Genomic DNA, 13,923 nt, shown 5'->3' with positions numbered 1-13,923 from the left:
TTAGGCTTATTCTTTTTTAAAGCTTGGTAAAAGTCACTCCGTGCAGTTGATATGGAAGGTAAATGATGAATGATTCAGCTGACTCACAACTCAGTGAACAAATATTTTTGGTGGAAACAAAATGCCCAACACTACTTTTCACACTTATGTTGCATTTTTGAGTTATTAAAAGGACCTTGCGTTGTCCCAAAATGCAAACGGTTAAATGGTTTAATCATTGCAAATAATTATTTTCCAGACATTCAACTTCAGACTGTCATGCTGTGGTAGGTGTTCGAAATGCTCACACAGCCTTCACCCCCCAGTCATGAATGCCATTCAATGCCCTTTAAAGAGGATTACACTCATGTGTTGAGCCTGGCAAGACAACCAGGACACTGCAGACTTAGGCCACAGCTGAAAGGATTTCCAGGTTTGACAATGAGCCAAACTACAAGCATGAACAAAAGCACTTTACAAACCAGAAGCAGTCTCATAAACTTCTTCCGTACATTCATTCAATAGAATTTCCTTCTTAAACCTCTAGCCCATGTTATTTAAAAAAAAAAAAAAAAAAGCGCACATGGAACAAATATACATGCACCCATTTTATTCATGCAATCTAGATTTAAATCTTATTAGGGAAGAAAAGACAAATAGTCAAATTTGCAAAGTCACATAACTTTATTGTCCTTGATAAAAACATATCGTGCAACGGAGTGCATCTATCATAAAACTTTCACGAGCATCAGCAACATGGATTCAGTATGTAATTCAGACCAGCCTGGAATTAGTGGTCCACTTGAGGTCGTTAAATAGAGTCGAGCTTGAAATGATTGCAAAAAACAAACGGTTTTACCCTGCTGTCAGCATATGGTCACAAAAACCCTGCCATGAGTATACTAGGATTGCTACATGCTGGTGCGGTCCTTTAGAAAGCCCTGGAGGGGCCAGCATTTTAAAACCCGTGAACCTTCAGCTGCTCTTCCTTTACGATGTTGATCTGTAAAACAAGAGTGAAAGTGAGGAACTGGGAAAACCAAATTTGATTTGTAGTCAGGCAAGGGCAGTCAAATTAACTAAATTCAAACATACTTTGAGAAACAGCTTGCAACTAATAATGACTTTCCAAACACAAGCATACATTACCTCCAGCAGAAACTGACAGATATTCTTCCTTTGGTCCCCCTGTAACTGAATCACCTCTCCATACTCCGGGTGTTCAATCACTGTACCATTGCAGGCAAATTTCTAAAATAAAAGCGTGCAATTACTACTCAACATCAAATAGGATGTGGGAAGAAATGTTCTCAGGTTAGAAAATACCTTTTTAAAGGCTTTTACAAGCTTCTTTTTATCATATTCATCCGAGATGCCTTGCACTGTGGTCAGCGTTTTGCGGCCGTTCCGTTGCTGAATCCTTATGTGGATCTTATCCTCAGTCCCAGCCGGGAGCAAGTCGTCACCCTTAGTGGCATCAGCAAAGGGATCTACAGAGAAACAAACACTTCAGTCTTGGTTACAAGAAGATAGTCACACATACGCAATAAGAGCTCAAGACTGAAGAGGAGTTGGATGTCACACAATGGGAAGGAGGTCAAGTAGCGAGCAACAGCTGATAGTGGTTTATGCCACCAATATACACAAGCGTTTTTTTACCCTCATCATTGGGGGACTTTTAAGTGACCTTAGACAAAAACGTGGTCACAGACATACACTTCGGTTACTGGATAAGAAATTAAGAGTAAACTTTCACGTATAGTTAAAAGAGGCAACAATGTTTAATCGAGTGGAGTAGAAATAGGAAAATAAGTAGTCTAATAAACAAACAAAAAAATCCCTACGGTTTTAAAAATCCTATAATTTCTGTTCCCACTCATTTTTTACTTTTTGTAAAAGAAAAAGAGTTGTTAGTTGCTCATTTAATTCATAGCATTTAAGCAATATTTTCGAACGAATGCACATTGCACACAGAAAAAAAAAAATACACGGACAATGCTCGAGATGATTTCCGTTTGTTCACTCGTGCACGATGCATGCAACTTACCGAAGGACTGGAGGTTCTGTATGTTGGACATGCGATATTACTGCGATTACTTTAACAGAGGAAAGATCTCGGCGATCAGAGCCGCTTGCTGATGCTTAGATTTGTCGTTAAAACGGCGTTGAAACCACAGCGCGGTTGTTTTTAATCTGACTGATACAACCTCTCGCGAGCCTCTAACGTGGAACACAGCGGAAGTGCTTTAATGCACGACCACAAAAGACTTTAAGTGCATTCTCAGCTGCATTTAATTTAGAATCATAAATATGTAGATTAGAAAACAAGATTACCGTGTGTGTGTGTGTGTGTGTGTGTGTGTGTGTGTGTGTGTGTGTGTGTGTGTATATATATATATATATATATATATATATATATATATATATATATATATATATATATATATATATATAAAAATTCACTATTCACAATTTCCTTTTTCTCCCCAATGTTTTATTGATTGTATACGGTTGTCAACGCGAATCCCATTAAAATACTAAATTGCTATTCTAAAAATTGCTGTTTTAAATTAATAATCCAAATAATTGAATTAATAACCCAAGGCCATTTTTAATAATTTACAAATTCACACCATCCTATTAATTGCTTAATAAATAATAATATGTAAAAAAATAAAAATAATAATAAATAAATAAATAAAATCTTCTAGGGGTCTTTAAACAACCCGGAAGTGAAGCTAATTAATCACTTATTTTATAAATTCACGTTTTCAGACGATTCCAACACGCCATTTTGGAAGTAGAGTGATCGTATGTTATCATCACAATATTTATGCCTCGCACAGTGGTGTATATTATATAACGTTTAATAAAATAAACAAAGGTATCCGTTTGCCTGTAATGTTTTTACAGGCAAAGACCATTGCGGACACTGGAGGACGCTAAAGACAGAACATTGGGTTTGCTTTACTGTAATAATAAAGACACAATATTCCTATATACGTTTTCACTTTATGTTAAATGTTTGTTTTGATCTGAATAAGAAATGGAACTAAAGTTAATGACTATCTTTTTTACAGAGTGACGTTTTCTTATCTTTTGGAAGGAGGTGAGATCCCTCAATAACTGTAAATCTTCCCTTCCTTGTACTGTTGAAGGAGTCTCCGAAGAAGATAATGTTGTTGAAATATGGAGACAGCACTATAGTTCCCTCTTTAATTGTTTAAAACATGATCCACACGTGGAGGACTCTGCTATCAGTAATGAATCAATAAGTATTCTGACACATGAGGTATTTGGTGCCATATGGAATTTACCTAACAATAAAGCATGTGGTATGGATTCAATAACTGCAGAGCATCTGAAAAATGCCAGTCTTAGGCTTGCTTCCCTCTTAGCAATCAACTTTACTGGTTTGTTGATCCATGCCATACTTCCAGATTCAATGTTATCTATTCTGCTTGTCCCAGTTATTAAGGACAAAGCTGGAAAAGTTGGCTGCCTGGATAATTATAGACCTATAGCATTGGCCAGTATTTTATCCAAGGTAATGGAAAGAATCCTCCTTGATAGAGTGAGTGGGTATATCTCTTCCCTGGATAATCAGTTTGGATTTAAGCCAAACCATGGCACAGACATGTGTATTTATGCTCTTAAGGAAATAGTGAATTTGTATATGTCTAAAAATTCCACTATTCTCATGTGTTTTATTGATGCCTCCAAAGCATTTGATCGCGTGAATCACAAACAGCTTTTTATTAAGCTAAAGCAAAGGGGAGTCCCTGGGTATATTGTGAGGGTTCTTGCATATTGGTATGCCCACCAGCAGATGCATATCAAATGGGGGGGGGGTAGCATATCCACCCCCTTTAGAGTGTCCAATGGTGTTAGGCAGGGAGGAATCTTGTCCCCTGTCTTATTTAATTTATATATGGATGAACTGTCAAGAAGACTTAATGGTTGCAACACTGGCTGTATGATTGGTGGCATGCTGGTGATTCATCTTATGTATGCAGATGACCTTGTTACTTTTAGTCCGAGTAGTGCTGGGCAGCAGGAGCTTCTTAATATATGCTCTGATTATGGTGTGGAATTTGATATAAAATACAATTCCAGCAAAAGTGCTGTGTTAATATGCAGAACGAAACAGGATAAATTGCTTAATTTTCCTGTGTTCATGCTAGCCAATAATTGTCTTGAGGTCTGCAAAAAGATTAAATACCTTGGTCATTGTATTGCAGATGATATGAATGATGATGATGACATATACAGACAGTGTTATAAGTTATATGCACAGGCAAACACCATAGCACGTAAGTTTAGTAACTGTTATACTCGGGTTAAAGTGGCTCTGTTCAAAGCTTACTGTACACCTCTCTATACAGCCCATCTGTGGTCTTCCTACAAAAAATCTACCATGCAGAAGTTACAAGTTGCCTACAATGATGCAATGAATTTTACTCAAGGTTCCCAGAGGAGGGAGTGCTAGTCAGATGTTTGTATCTGTAGGAGTAACCAAACTGAAAGCACTTTTAAGACATTTGATGTTTAAATTTATGCAACGTCTGGATGAGTCTACTAACAGTATCATGGTGGCACTCTCAAATCCCTTAGTGAGTTGCTACAGGTACACATCCAGACTGAGAGTGCATTGGCTGAAATGTCTGTATGTATTTTAATTATTTGCTTTTTTTTTTTCTTACTGACTGTTGTTTGTTTGTTTTGTTTGTTTTTACCTGTCTTGTCTTGCGTGGCTTTTGGACATGAGTCTGGCAAATAAACTGAATTGAATTATCTTTCTAACGTTTGTAATTGTATTGGTTTGTTATGTGATTCAAAAATTGTTGACAAGGTCTAGCAAAACATCTAGCAAAATACTTTTTCACGCCTTACCGTTATTGGGCAGCAGGTGGCACTAAAGACAACGATTGTTGATTTAGATCACCACCGAAGAAGTGAAGACATACGTAATAGCGATGGATTCGCTGAATTTAACAACGTTGTCTCTCGGTTACACAATGGGAAGGTTGGAGTCACCGGTGAGATTAACAACACCGATGGCCATAACCTACCTAAGAACAGAGGAGCAGCGGATCTGACAGGTCTCGGGAGCGTTAGAAAACCTTTCAACGAAAATCTAACCAAAATATGTTTTCTCTTTCTACAACCTTTCAATCGCAGGTATGAGGACATTTAATTGTTTTACATAGTAACAGTCAAAGGACTTTTATGAATAAATGAGTGGCTTTAGCGAGTAATAATAAACGAGAAAGAGAAACAGAAACAGAACAGTGTTGATGAGACTCTTAATGAAAAACGAATAGTTTTTTATATATAAATATATATAATATATATATATAAATGTAATCTGATTAAAATAGATATTTAAAACAGTAATATCGTTTACTATTAAAAGTTTATTTTAAGAACATCTTGTTGATGGCTCATTGTGACACCATTTAGTCAATCTTCAAACAGATTACATCATCTGATTGACTGACGTTATTCATTTCCATCTGTTCAGACTCCTCTTAGTTATTCTTCACTGTTGACTGAACATATACTATACAGATGTTCGACATGCACATATCGTATTGAAGTATTTTTAGTTAATTTTCGTATTTTCTGATGACATTGTTATGTGAAAGTACCTTCACAGCAGCTGTTTAATAGAGACACTGAGAGTGTGTACGTGTCTGGAGGGAAGTTTCAGTAGTGTGTCAGTGTGTCAGAGTGACATAACTGACCTACAGAACAACATACTCTAGCAATCATATATATAGAGATCTTATCAGTCACTTAGCCTGTATGATCATTCAAGGACTGGCAATTGTATTATTTTATTTGTTTAACACTTTTCTTCCACACTAGGTTATGCAATGTGACCAAAATGTACTCTTTTTTTAGGGAACAGTGCCTTTGACCCATCTGATCAATGTGGTCCAGTACCTGAAGAGTTCAGCCAACTCGGCTGTAACCACATCAGTGCAGAGTCTACAGAGAGACCTTTCACCTGAACATGACCCACTTCTCAGTGAGGTATGACAGTCGCGACAACACCACACACTGCTGTATATCATGTGCATGTTAGAGTTCTTCTTTACAGCAGGGTTTTTATAATTTAACGAAAAGCAAACCAGTTTAATTACTTGAAATATATATATATATATATATATATATATATATATATATATATATATACTTAAACTGAAAAAGTGCAACATTTGTTATTTTTATTTAGTTTAAACTGATATTGTAAAATAACTAAATTAAATAAACAAAAACTATACAGAGATATAAAAATATATACAAAAAATATATAAAAAATATTCAAAATTTGTATTAAATAATACAAAATTAAAATACAATCCTAAAAATTCTAATTGGCCTGTTTTCACAGCCCAAAGTGAACTTAAAGGACCTGGGTCTGTCAGAGCTGAGGTTCAGTCATGTACATGATGTTCTGGAGCGCCTGCTGCCTTCTGTAGATCCAGAGGAGAAATCCATCTCCAGCGCCGCTCAAAACTCAACAGCATGGACAACATCTCACATTTCTGCCCCCACCTTCTTCCAAAACAAATATGGTGAGATTACCCACAACATGAGGTGATGATATCGAGTTGGTGGCTTAATAACTAGGTTTATTCCCTTAAGGAACATATTTATGCAGTCACATGCAATCTTTCTTTATCAACAGTGCTGTTGAGAAATTAAATATAGGCTGGTCCAGCTTCACATGAAATGACACTGTACCATTTCAAACCTGCTGTACTTAAATACTTTGTATAAGCTAGATCATAAGTAGATAAATCCGTAACATGTTTATTAGGACGTTGAAATATTATTTTTTATGCACAAACAGCTTTTCAGTCTTAAATTTTTTTCTTCTTGTCATTCGGACACTAATGGCACATTTTATTCTCATCAGAGTGATTGCTATGAATTAAGTTGTATGTTTTATTGTTAACATAGGGTTCTCTCACAAACACATGGGACTCTTTGGCTCTTCGGTGTTTCGCAGGCGAAGCTCCAGCCCCCTCCAGGCAGCCTGCGTAGATCTGCATCATCTGCAACGTAATCTTTACCTACAAGTGACCAAAAGTTAAAGACATTCACATAAAGGATGTTAACTTTTACAATAACTCTAACTATGAAGTTTAAATTACCGTTTTATTTCTATGGGAATAGTGAAGTTCACACCACAGCTATAATGAAAACAACATAGATAAAACATTGTTGTTGAAATCATTTCAAAATATAATTTTTTGAACATTTAAAGAAACAGATGACAAAATTGCAGTGCTCTCTTATGTTAAACCAAACTTTATTCCCTGTTGGTTTGGATGCTAAAATAGTTATTGTTAAGGTTATCATTCTTGTTGTGAATGGCTATAAATGGAGTTGTGGATTTATTTTTAAAAAGTGTGTCTTATTGTGTTTATGCTTAGTATGGGTCCAAAACAGAGGTTTCAAGACAATGAGGTCCAAGACTAGACATCTGCCGTCTGGTTTTGAAGGTCCAGTAGATGCCGAGAATTATACGCCAGCCTTTATGAAGGTTAGTAAGCTTGAATAAAACTGAGGAAATAATATTCTAAACCTGCTCTCTTGTATTTTTCCTTTGCCTTTTATTTGTATTTTCTGTATCTTTTCCTCTGTCCTCTTCAGGGCCTCCTTATGAAGGAAAAGCAAGACCTGGGGAATCTTGAGCAGTTACTGAAACAGAATAACTTGCCAGAACCTCTCCAGGATGCTTTCAAGACAGGCTTCACTGAGGGCTTCATGAAAGCTCAGGCTTTGACACAGAGGACTCAAGGTAATGCTTTCAGTCCTTTTTAAAGCATCTTTTCTAACATTAGTTAAATAGTAAAATATGTGTTTTCTGCAGGCATTATATTAAATTATTAAAGGAATTATACTTATCTAATATCTGATGTTAGATAAGATGCTTTAATTTTATTAAAGCATCTTATCTAACATTAGTTATATAGTAAAATGCGTGTTTGCTGCAGGAGTTTCGTTCTTACTACTGCTGTTTCTAACAGATTCTGTAAAGAGGACACGTCTGATTATTTTTGTCCTCCTGCTGGTGGGTCTATATGGTGTGTTCAGAAGCCCTCTCTTCTCGGGTAAAGGGTCGTTTTCAGACACCGGTTTGTTTCCCATTTTATTCTTTCCTTATGTTTGCTTGAGTGATAGCATGCATTTGGCTATAGCTGTTTTTATTTGCAGCTTTTATAATAATGTAACAACGTAATGTATGAAAGGATTTGTTGCTGTAATGTAAAATTGTAATGTAAAGTTGTTTTTCTGACTCTTAAGTTCTGAGCAGATGATTAGAACGCAATATGGTTAAGTCTTCATTTGATCTATTTACATATGCAGTTCGTTTCCGCACCACCTCTGGTCTGGATTCAGCCGTGGACCCCGTTCAGATGAAGAATGTCACCTTTGAACATGTGAAAGGTGTCGAGGAGGCCAAAAACGAACTTCAGGATGTTGTCGAATTTTTGCGCAACCCCCAGAAATTCACCGTGCTCGGTGGTAAACTTCCCAAAGGTGAAACTCTTTGCTTCCTTTAATTATGGAAATAGGTGTTTTGTTTCCCGTTTGTATGAAATATCTAAACTAGATGTGTATTTTAGGTATCTTGCTTGTGGGGCCTCCAGGAACAGGAAAAACCCTGTTGGCCAGAGCTGTAGCAGGTGAAGCAGACGTGCCCTTTTACTACGCCTCCGGGTCAGAGTTTGACGAAATGTTTGTGGGAGTCGGCGCGAGTCGCATCAGAAACCTCTTCAGTAAGTCTTTAAAAAAACATAGTCTTGGATTGCCCATAATGCTTCTGCTGTTAATAAAATCACTTCACTACTGTTTTTTTCTAACAGAGGAAGCCAAAGCTAGTGCACCATGTGTAATATTTATCGACGAGCTGGATAGTGTCGGAGGGAAGAGAATTGAGTCTCCCATGCACCCATACTCACGACAAACCATTAACCAGCTGCTCGCTGAGATGGATGGGTAAATCAGCTTTTTATTACATATCATTAATTTTTGAAAGAAACTGCAGAGGTCTGATTTTAGTATTTTGATGATTTCAGGTTTAAACCCAATGAAGGAGTCATTGTGATCGGAGCTACGAACTTTGCTGAAGCTTTGGACAAGTAGGTTTCTATATCCGTTAAGGGATAGTTCACTCAAAATTGAAAATTCTGTCATAATTTACTCACCTTCATGTCCAGACTCTTAAGACATCTTTGAAACTTTCTCTCCCTCAGTTGGAAGTCAGGTGACCAAAGCGTAGAAGATCCAAAAGTGTTATAAATGCGTAGTTAAAATGAATCAGTCCATATAAATCAGCAAGTTTAATCCTAGTCTTGTAGGTTTAGGCTTACAGACTCAAGTGGGTTCCTCCATAATTTGCATATAGCAGCTCATTTAAGAAATACTTAAGGCAATAAAGCAACAACCGCAAATCCCATTGTTATTCATCTTTAACTAAGAAGCGGGTAGTTTCTACTGCTTTTGAACTGTTTCCATCTAGACAGGTATCCTTCTGATATATTACACTATCTATCTAGTTAACACTTTACCATCAAGATTATACAATATTTGTGATCAACTAAATCTATAAACTTCTGTTAATGTGTATTTCAGTGCTCTGGTAAGACCAGGCCGGTTTGACATGCAGGTCACGGTCCCAAGACCAGATGTGAAGGGACGCACAGAAATCCTGGAATGGTATTTAAAAAAAATTAAAGTGGATTCTGGTAAGAATGATTTAGAAAAAAAAAAATGCGTTTTAAAAGATTCTTGTTTGGACAGTCCAATAACAGAGTGTGTCTTTTAGCTGTTGATGCAGAGATCATTGCTAGGGGAACAGTGGGTTTCTCTGGAGCCGAACTGGAGAACCTGGTGAACCAGGCGGCGCTGAAAGCAGCATCCGATGGGAAGGACCTGGTGACCATGAAGGAGCTGGAGTTTGCGAAGGATAAGATCTTGATGGGTGAGGCCAGTAGGGACGTACAGCTTAGTCTCTGCAACATGTGATGGGGATTAATGCTTTGATCAAGAGATTCTGAAATTATATTCTCTGTCTGTGTCCAGGCCCAGAGCGCCGGAGCGTGGAGATCGACTTGAAAAATAAGATGATCACAGCCTATCATGAGTCTGGACACGCTATAGTGGCTTATTACACCAAAGACGCAATGCCCATCAATAAAGCTACCATCATGCCACGTGGCCCTTCACTTGGTCACGTGAGTAGCTGGTCTTAATGTTCCATTATGTTCCATTAAGCACTTTTTCCAGATGGACTCATAAAAATTTAGTGTGACATAGGAAATATTGTTATAGTGTAGTTCATTAGCTGATACTATTTTTTTTTGTTAATTTATTAGTATAGGTTAATGTTGGATATTTAGTTGGCATGCTCCTTTGTGACCCTGGACCACAAACCAATCATAAGGGACAATTTATTGAACTTGAGATTTATACATCATCTGAAAGCTTAATTAAATAAGCTTTTGTTTGTTGTATGGCTTGTTAGGACAGGACAATATTAGGTCTAGACACAACTATTTAAAAATCTGAAATCTGAGGGTGCAAAAAAAATTTAAATACTGAGAAAATCACCTTTAAAGTTGTCCAAATTAAGTTTTTAGCAAATGCATAATTCTAATAAAAAATTAGGTCTTGGTATATTTACAGTTGGAAATTGACAAAATATCTTCATGGAACATGATCTTTCTTTAATATCCTAATGATTTTTGGTATAAAAGAAAAATCAAAAATTTTCCACTACAGCAACTTGAGATTGGTTTTGTGGTCCAGGGTAACATTTATTATTTCAGTTTTTACATTTAGATTAATTCGCCATCATATAATGGTCATTTAAAGTAAATAATTAAATCATTTATTAACACTGTTAAATCTCTAATAATTATCCATTATTCATACAATTCAATGTCATGTTGTGTTGCTTTCAGTTATATTATTAATATATTACTTATAAGTTATTTTATTAGATTATTAAAAGTTACAAGAATATAAAAATAATTTCTTAGTTTTTAGTTTTATTTTAAATGTATTTTAAACAAAATACTATAGAAGTTTGATATCAGTAAAATGAATACATTATTATAATAATAATGATTAAAAAAAAAAAAAAAAAAAGTTGGGTAGTGTAGTACCTGAATGAGAATAACCCTGACTTATGGGTTTAAAAAATGGAAAATATTATTCTTTAACATTGATTTTAATTATTTTTAATTTTCACATATAAAAAACTACTTTTGAACTCTTAGCTCATCTGCCTTGAGATCTGAACATTAAATCTATTTCACAAAAAAAACTCTTCAGACAAATTAAAAACATCTGACAGTAGTTTACAGAAAGTGCCTACCCTGCATGAAATTAAAGTGTTTGCTCTCTAGGGTTATACATCATAAATCCATTGTGCCACCTCCTCTCAGGTATCCTTGCTGCCAGAGAATGATCGCTGGAGTGAGACTCGGGCCCAGCTTCTGGCCCAGATGGACGTCAGCATGGGCGGCAGGGTTGCTGAGGAACTGGTGTTTGGAAATGATCACATCACTACCGGTGAGATGTGTCCCTAACTGATCACTGCTACTTTGAATTCTTGGAAATATCAACATCATGATGTTTTATTTGTTCCTCCTCCAGGCGCATCCAGTGATTTCGATGGAGCCACTAAAATAGCACAAATGATGGTGACACGGTTTGGAATGAGTGACAAGGTAAAAATTCATTATTTCTTATTAAATAATTAATTTGTTAACCTGCATGTCATTTATCAGACATAAAAGAACCATGAAAATGCAAATGTGTTTGTAAATTACTGAAATATTAGCTAAAAATCTCAAGCGTTACTTCAGGTTATTATTGTTGGTAAAGGGATCTGACTTAGATCATATTTGAAGTGAAATATTTAATATAGTCAAATAGCTGTTTGGAGAAGCCATTTGAGTCCTTCCACGTGTTCAAAGCCATTAGGGATGTGTAAGCGCTCACATTCCAGACTTAAGTCTGTGTTTCATCCTAATCCCTTCCCCGGCACTCAATAGTGCCATACTCAACTTCATACTCAACTTCATACTCAACTTCCAAAAATGAGCAGCCCACATGCAGGGTCTAAACTACACTCACGTCCGCCCATCTTTAACGTCAGGATCCTGTCGTAATCAGAAACTTGAGTGAAGCCTTTGTGCGTTACTATTGTGCCTGTAACTGCAGTTCACTCACCTCTCTGTGTTTTGAGCAGCTGGGGGTCATGACCTACAAAGACCTGACGAACCACAGCCCGGAGACCCAGGCTGCTGTAGAACAGGAAGTCAGAGCGCTGTTGCAGGTAGGTGTTTAGTTTTTGTTTGTAAGTGATTGACTGAGGATTGTGTAAATTCAGCCTTAATTGTCTTTTTCAGAATTCTTATGAAAGGGCAAAGAAGCTACTTAAGACATACAGCAAAGAACACAAGCTGCTGGCCGATGCCCTGCTAACTTACGAGACTCTAGATGCAAAGGAAATCCAGATGATCTTGGAGGGAAAGTCACTGGATCCCAGATGATGAAGTCTTGGATCAACTGTGACATTTTTGAGGCACAATCTTCCTTCACTTGTAAATGTTTTAAACAAGAAAGGCTTTTGAATGACTTTCTAGCCTTCTCTTAATATTTTTCATTTTTCAGGTTGGCTTTCAAACACTAAGCTAACAGAAATTCAGATATATTTTCTATCAATTTAAGATGGTAAATTGATGCCAGAAGTACATATGCCTGAGTATTGAACCAATAGGTTATGGCTACAAATGAAATAATGTTCTCAAAAATTCTTTGCTTTGTTTTAAGAAGCTATAACAGGAAGAAGATGATGTTCATTATGTGTTTTATTCATCCTATTATTTGTCACCAGATTGAAGCTCTTGTTTATAAGTGATTTTATGGAATGGATAAAAACAGTAAGCTCGTAAATGGTGCATTTTACTTGAAAGCAAATGGCAAACCAGGTTGTCCCATTATAAGTAATCATAGTAGTATAGATTGTTCACTTTTCCCGTGTAGCCCTAAACCACAAATCAATTACGAATGTGACCTCAGAATGTCAGTATTATTTTAACATTTACAGATAAAGAATAAATATATCTGTAAATGCGTATCTGAACAGTTGACTAAGAGTTCTGTAGATTTTTGCTTAATGTTTCCAATGGACCTTACTATCCCCTGTTTCTTCAAGTTATTTATTTGAATATACTCTTCCAGGTAAAGCTAAAAGCCTCTTGCTCCATCCTCTTCCACATTTTGGCTGTCTGCATGTCTGTGTATGGCTCAGGTGACTGCACTGTTTATATGTGTTTGAAAAATGTTAATTCTATTTATCTCAGAAATCAATATGGCAAGAAAAAAAAATAATAATAAAAAAAAAGCTGATTTCTTTGTCGTTTCCTGAAAGCAAGAATGTTAAGCTGGGATTTTGTTTGAGATTGAAATTAACACTGAAATGAATTTGGATTTAATTTCATGGATCTTTTTCAGAGGCCCAGAAATAAAAGACTAGCAGTAAACCATTCAGTCTGAAAATTGCAGGTATCGGGTTAGGTGTGTTGAGGTAGTCATTGGTTATCTTATTTCAAATTTTCAGTCTAGACACATTCAGGTAATTTTTTTTCTCATAATTTGTTACGTTTCTAAATGGAAGCCAGTTAAAGCCAATCATGAGAGAATCACCCCGATAGCTTTAAGACAATAGCTTTGTTGTGTCAAGTGAGGGAAACTGCAATCAGTGTTTTCATCTTTACCCAAGTCTGTAATTACAGAGTTTTGTTTCAAACCACCACAATAACTGGTTACAAAAGGAAGGATTGCACATTTAAAGACCCTTTGTTGAAAGAAATGTGCTTTCCCATTGGTTTTCAGTTAAGAAAGGCTTTA

At 36.2% G+C, this 13,923-nt stretch overlaps 2 protein-coding genes across 2 annotated transcripts; one reads left to right on the top strand and one right to left on the bottom strand.

Moving 5' to 3' along the window:
- Positions 1 to 644: 644 nt before the first annotated feature.
- On the bottom strand, positions 645 to 2,228 carry LOC113042537 (eukaryotic translation initiation factor 1b). Its single transcript, XM_026201459.1, has 4 exons — positions 2,027 to 2,228; positions 1,306 to 1,469; positions 1,129 to 1,230; positions 645 to 982 (listed from the first exon to the last, which is right to left on the bottom strand). The coding sequence occupies exons 1-4, from the start codon at positions 2,055 to 2,057 to the stop codon at positions 938 to 940; spliced, it is 342 nt and encodes a 113-aa protein (XP_026057244.1). The 5' UTR covers positions 2,058 to 2,228; the 3' UTR covers positions 645 to 937.
- A 2,899-nt stretch (positions 2,229 to 5,127) lies between these two features.
- LOC113042535 (ATP-dependent zinc metalloprotease YME1L1-like) lies at positions 5,128 to 13,431 on the top strand. Its single transcript, XM_026201458.1, has 18 exons — positions 5,128 to 5,160; positions 5,887 to 6,018; positions 6,380 to 6,563; positions 6,952 to 7,053; positions 7,428 to 7,537; positions 7,648 to 7,795; positions 8,025 to 8,132; positions 8,365 to 8,538; positions 8,625 to 8,777; positions 8,865 to 8,997; positions 9,078 to 9,140; positions 9,634 to 9,746; positions 9,827 to 9,982; positions 10,084 to 10,235; positions 11,451 to 11,577; positions 11,662 to 11,735; positions 12,260 to 12,346; positions 12,420 to 13,431. The coding sequence occupies exons 1-18, from the start codon at positions 5,128 to 5,130 to the stop codon at positions 12,561 to 12,563; spliced, it is 2,193 nt and encodes a 730-aa protein (XP_026057243.1). The 3' UTR covers positions 12,564 to 13,431.
- The last annotated feature ends 492 nt before the right edge of the window (positions 13,432 to 13,923 follow it).

Source organism: Carassius auratus, chromosome 24, assembly GCF_003368295.1.
Source record: "Carassius auratus strain Wakin chromosome 24, ASM336829v1, whole genome shotgun sequence".
In the NCBI taxonomy this organism is placed as follows: domain Eukaryota; kingdom Metazoa; phylum Chordata; class Actinopteri; order Cypriniformes; family Cyprinidae; genus Carassius; species Carassius auratus.
This window is presented reverse-complemented; position numbering and strand designations above follow the sequence as displayed.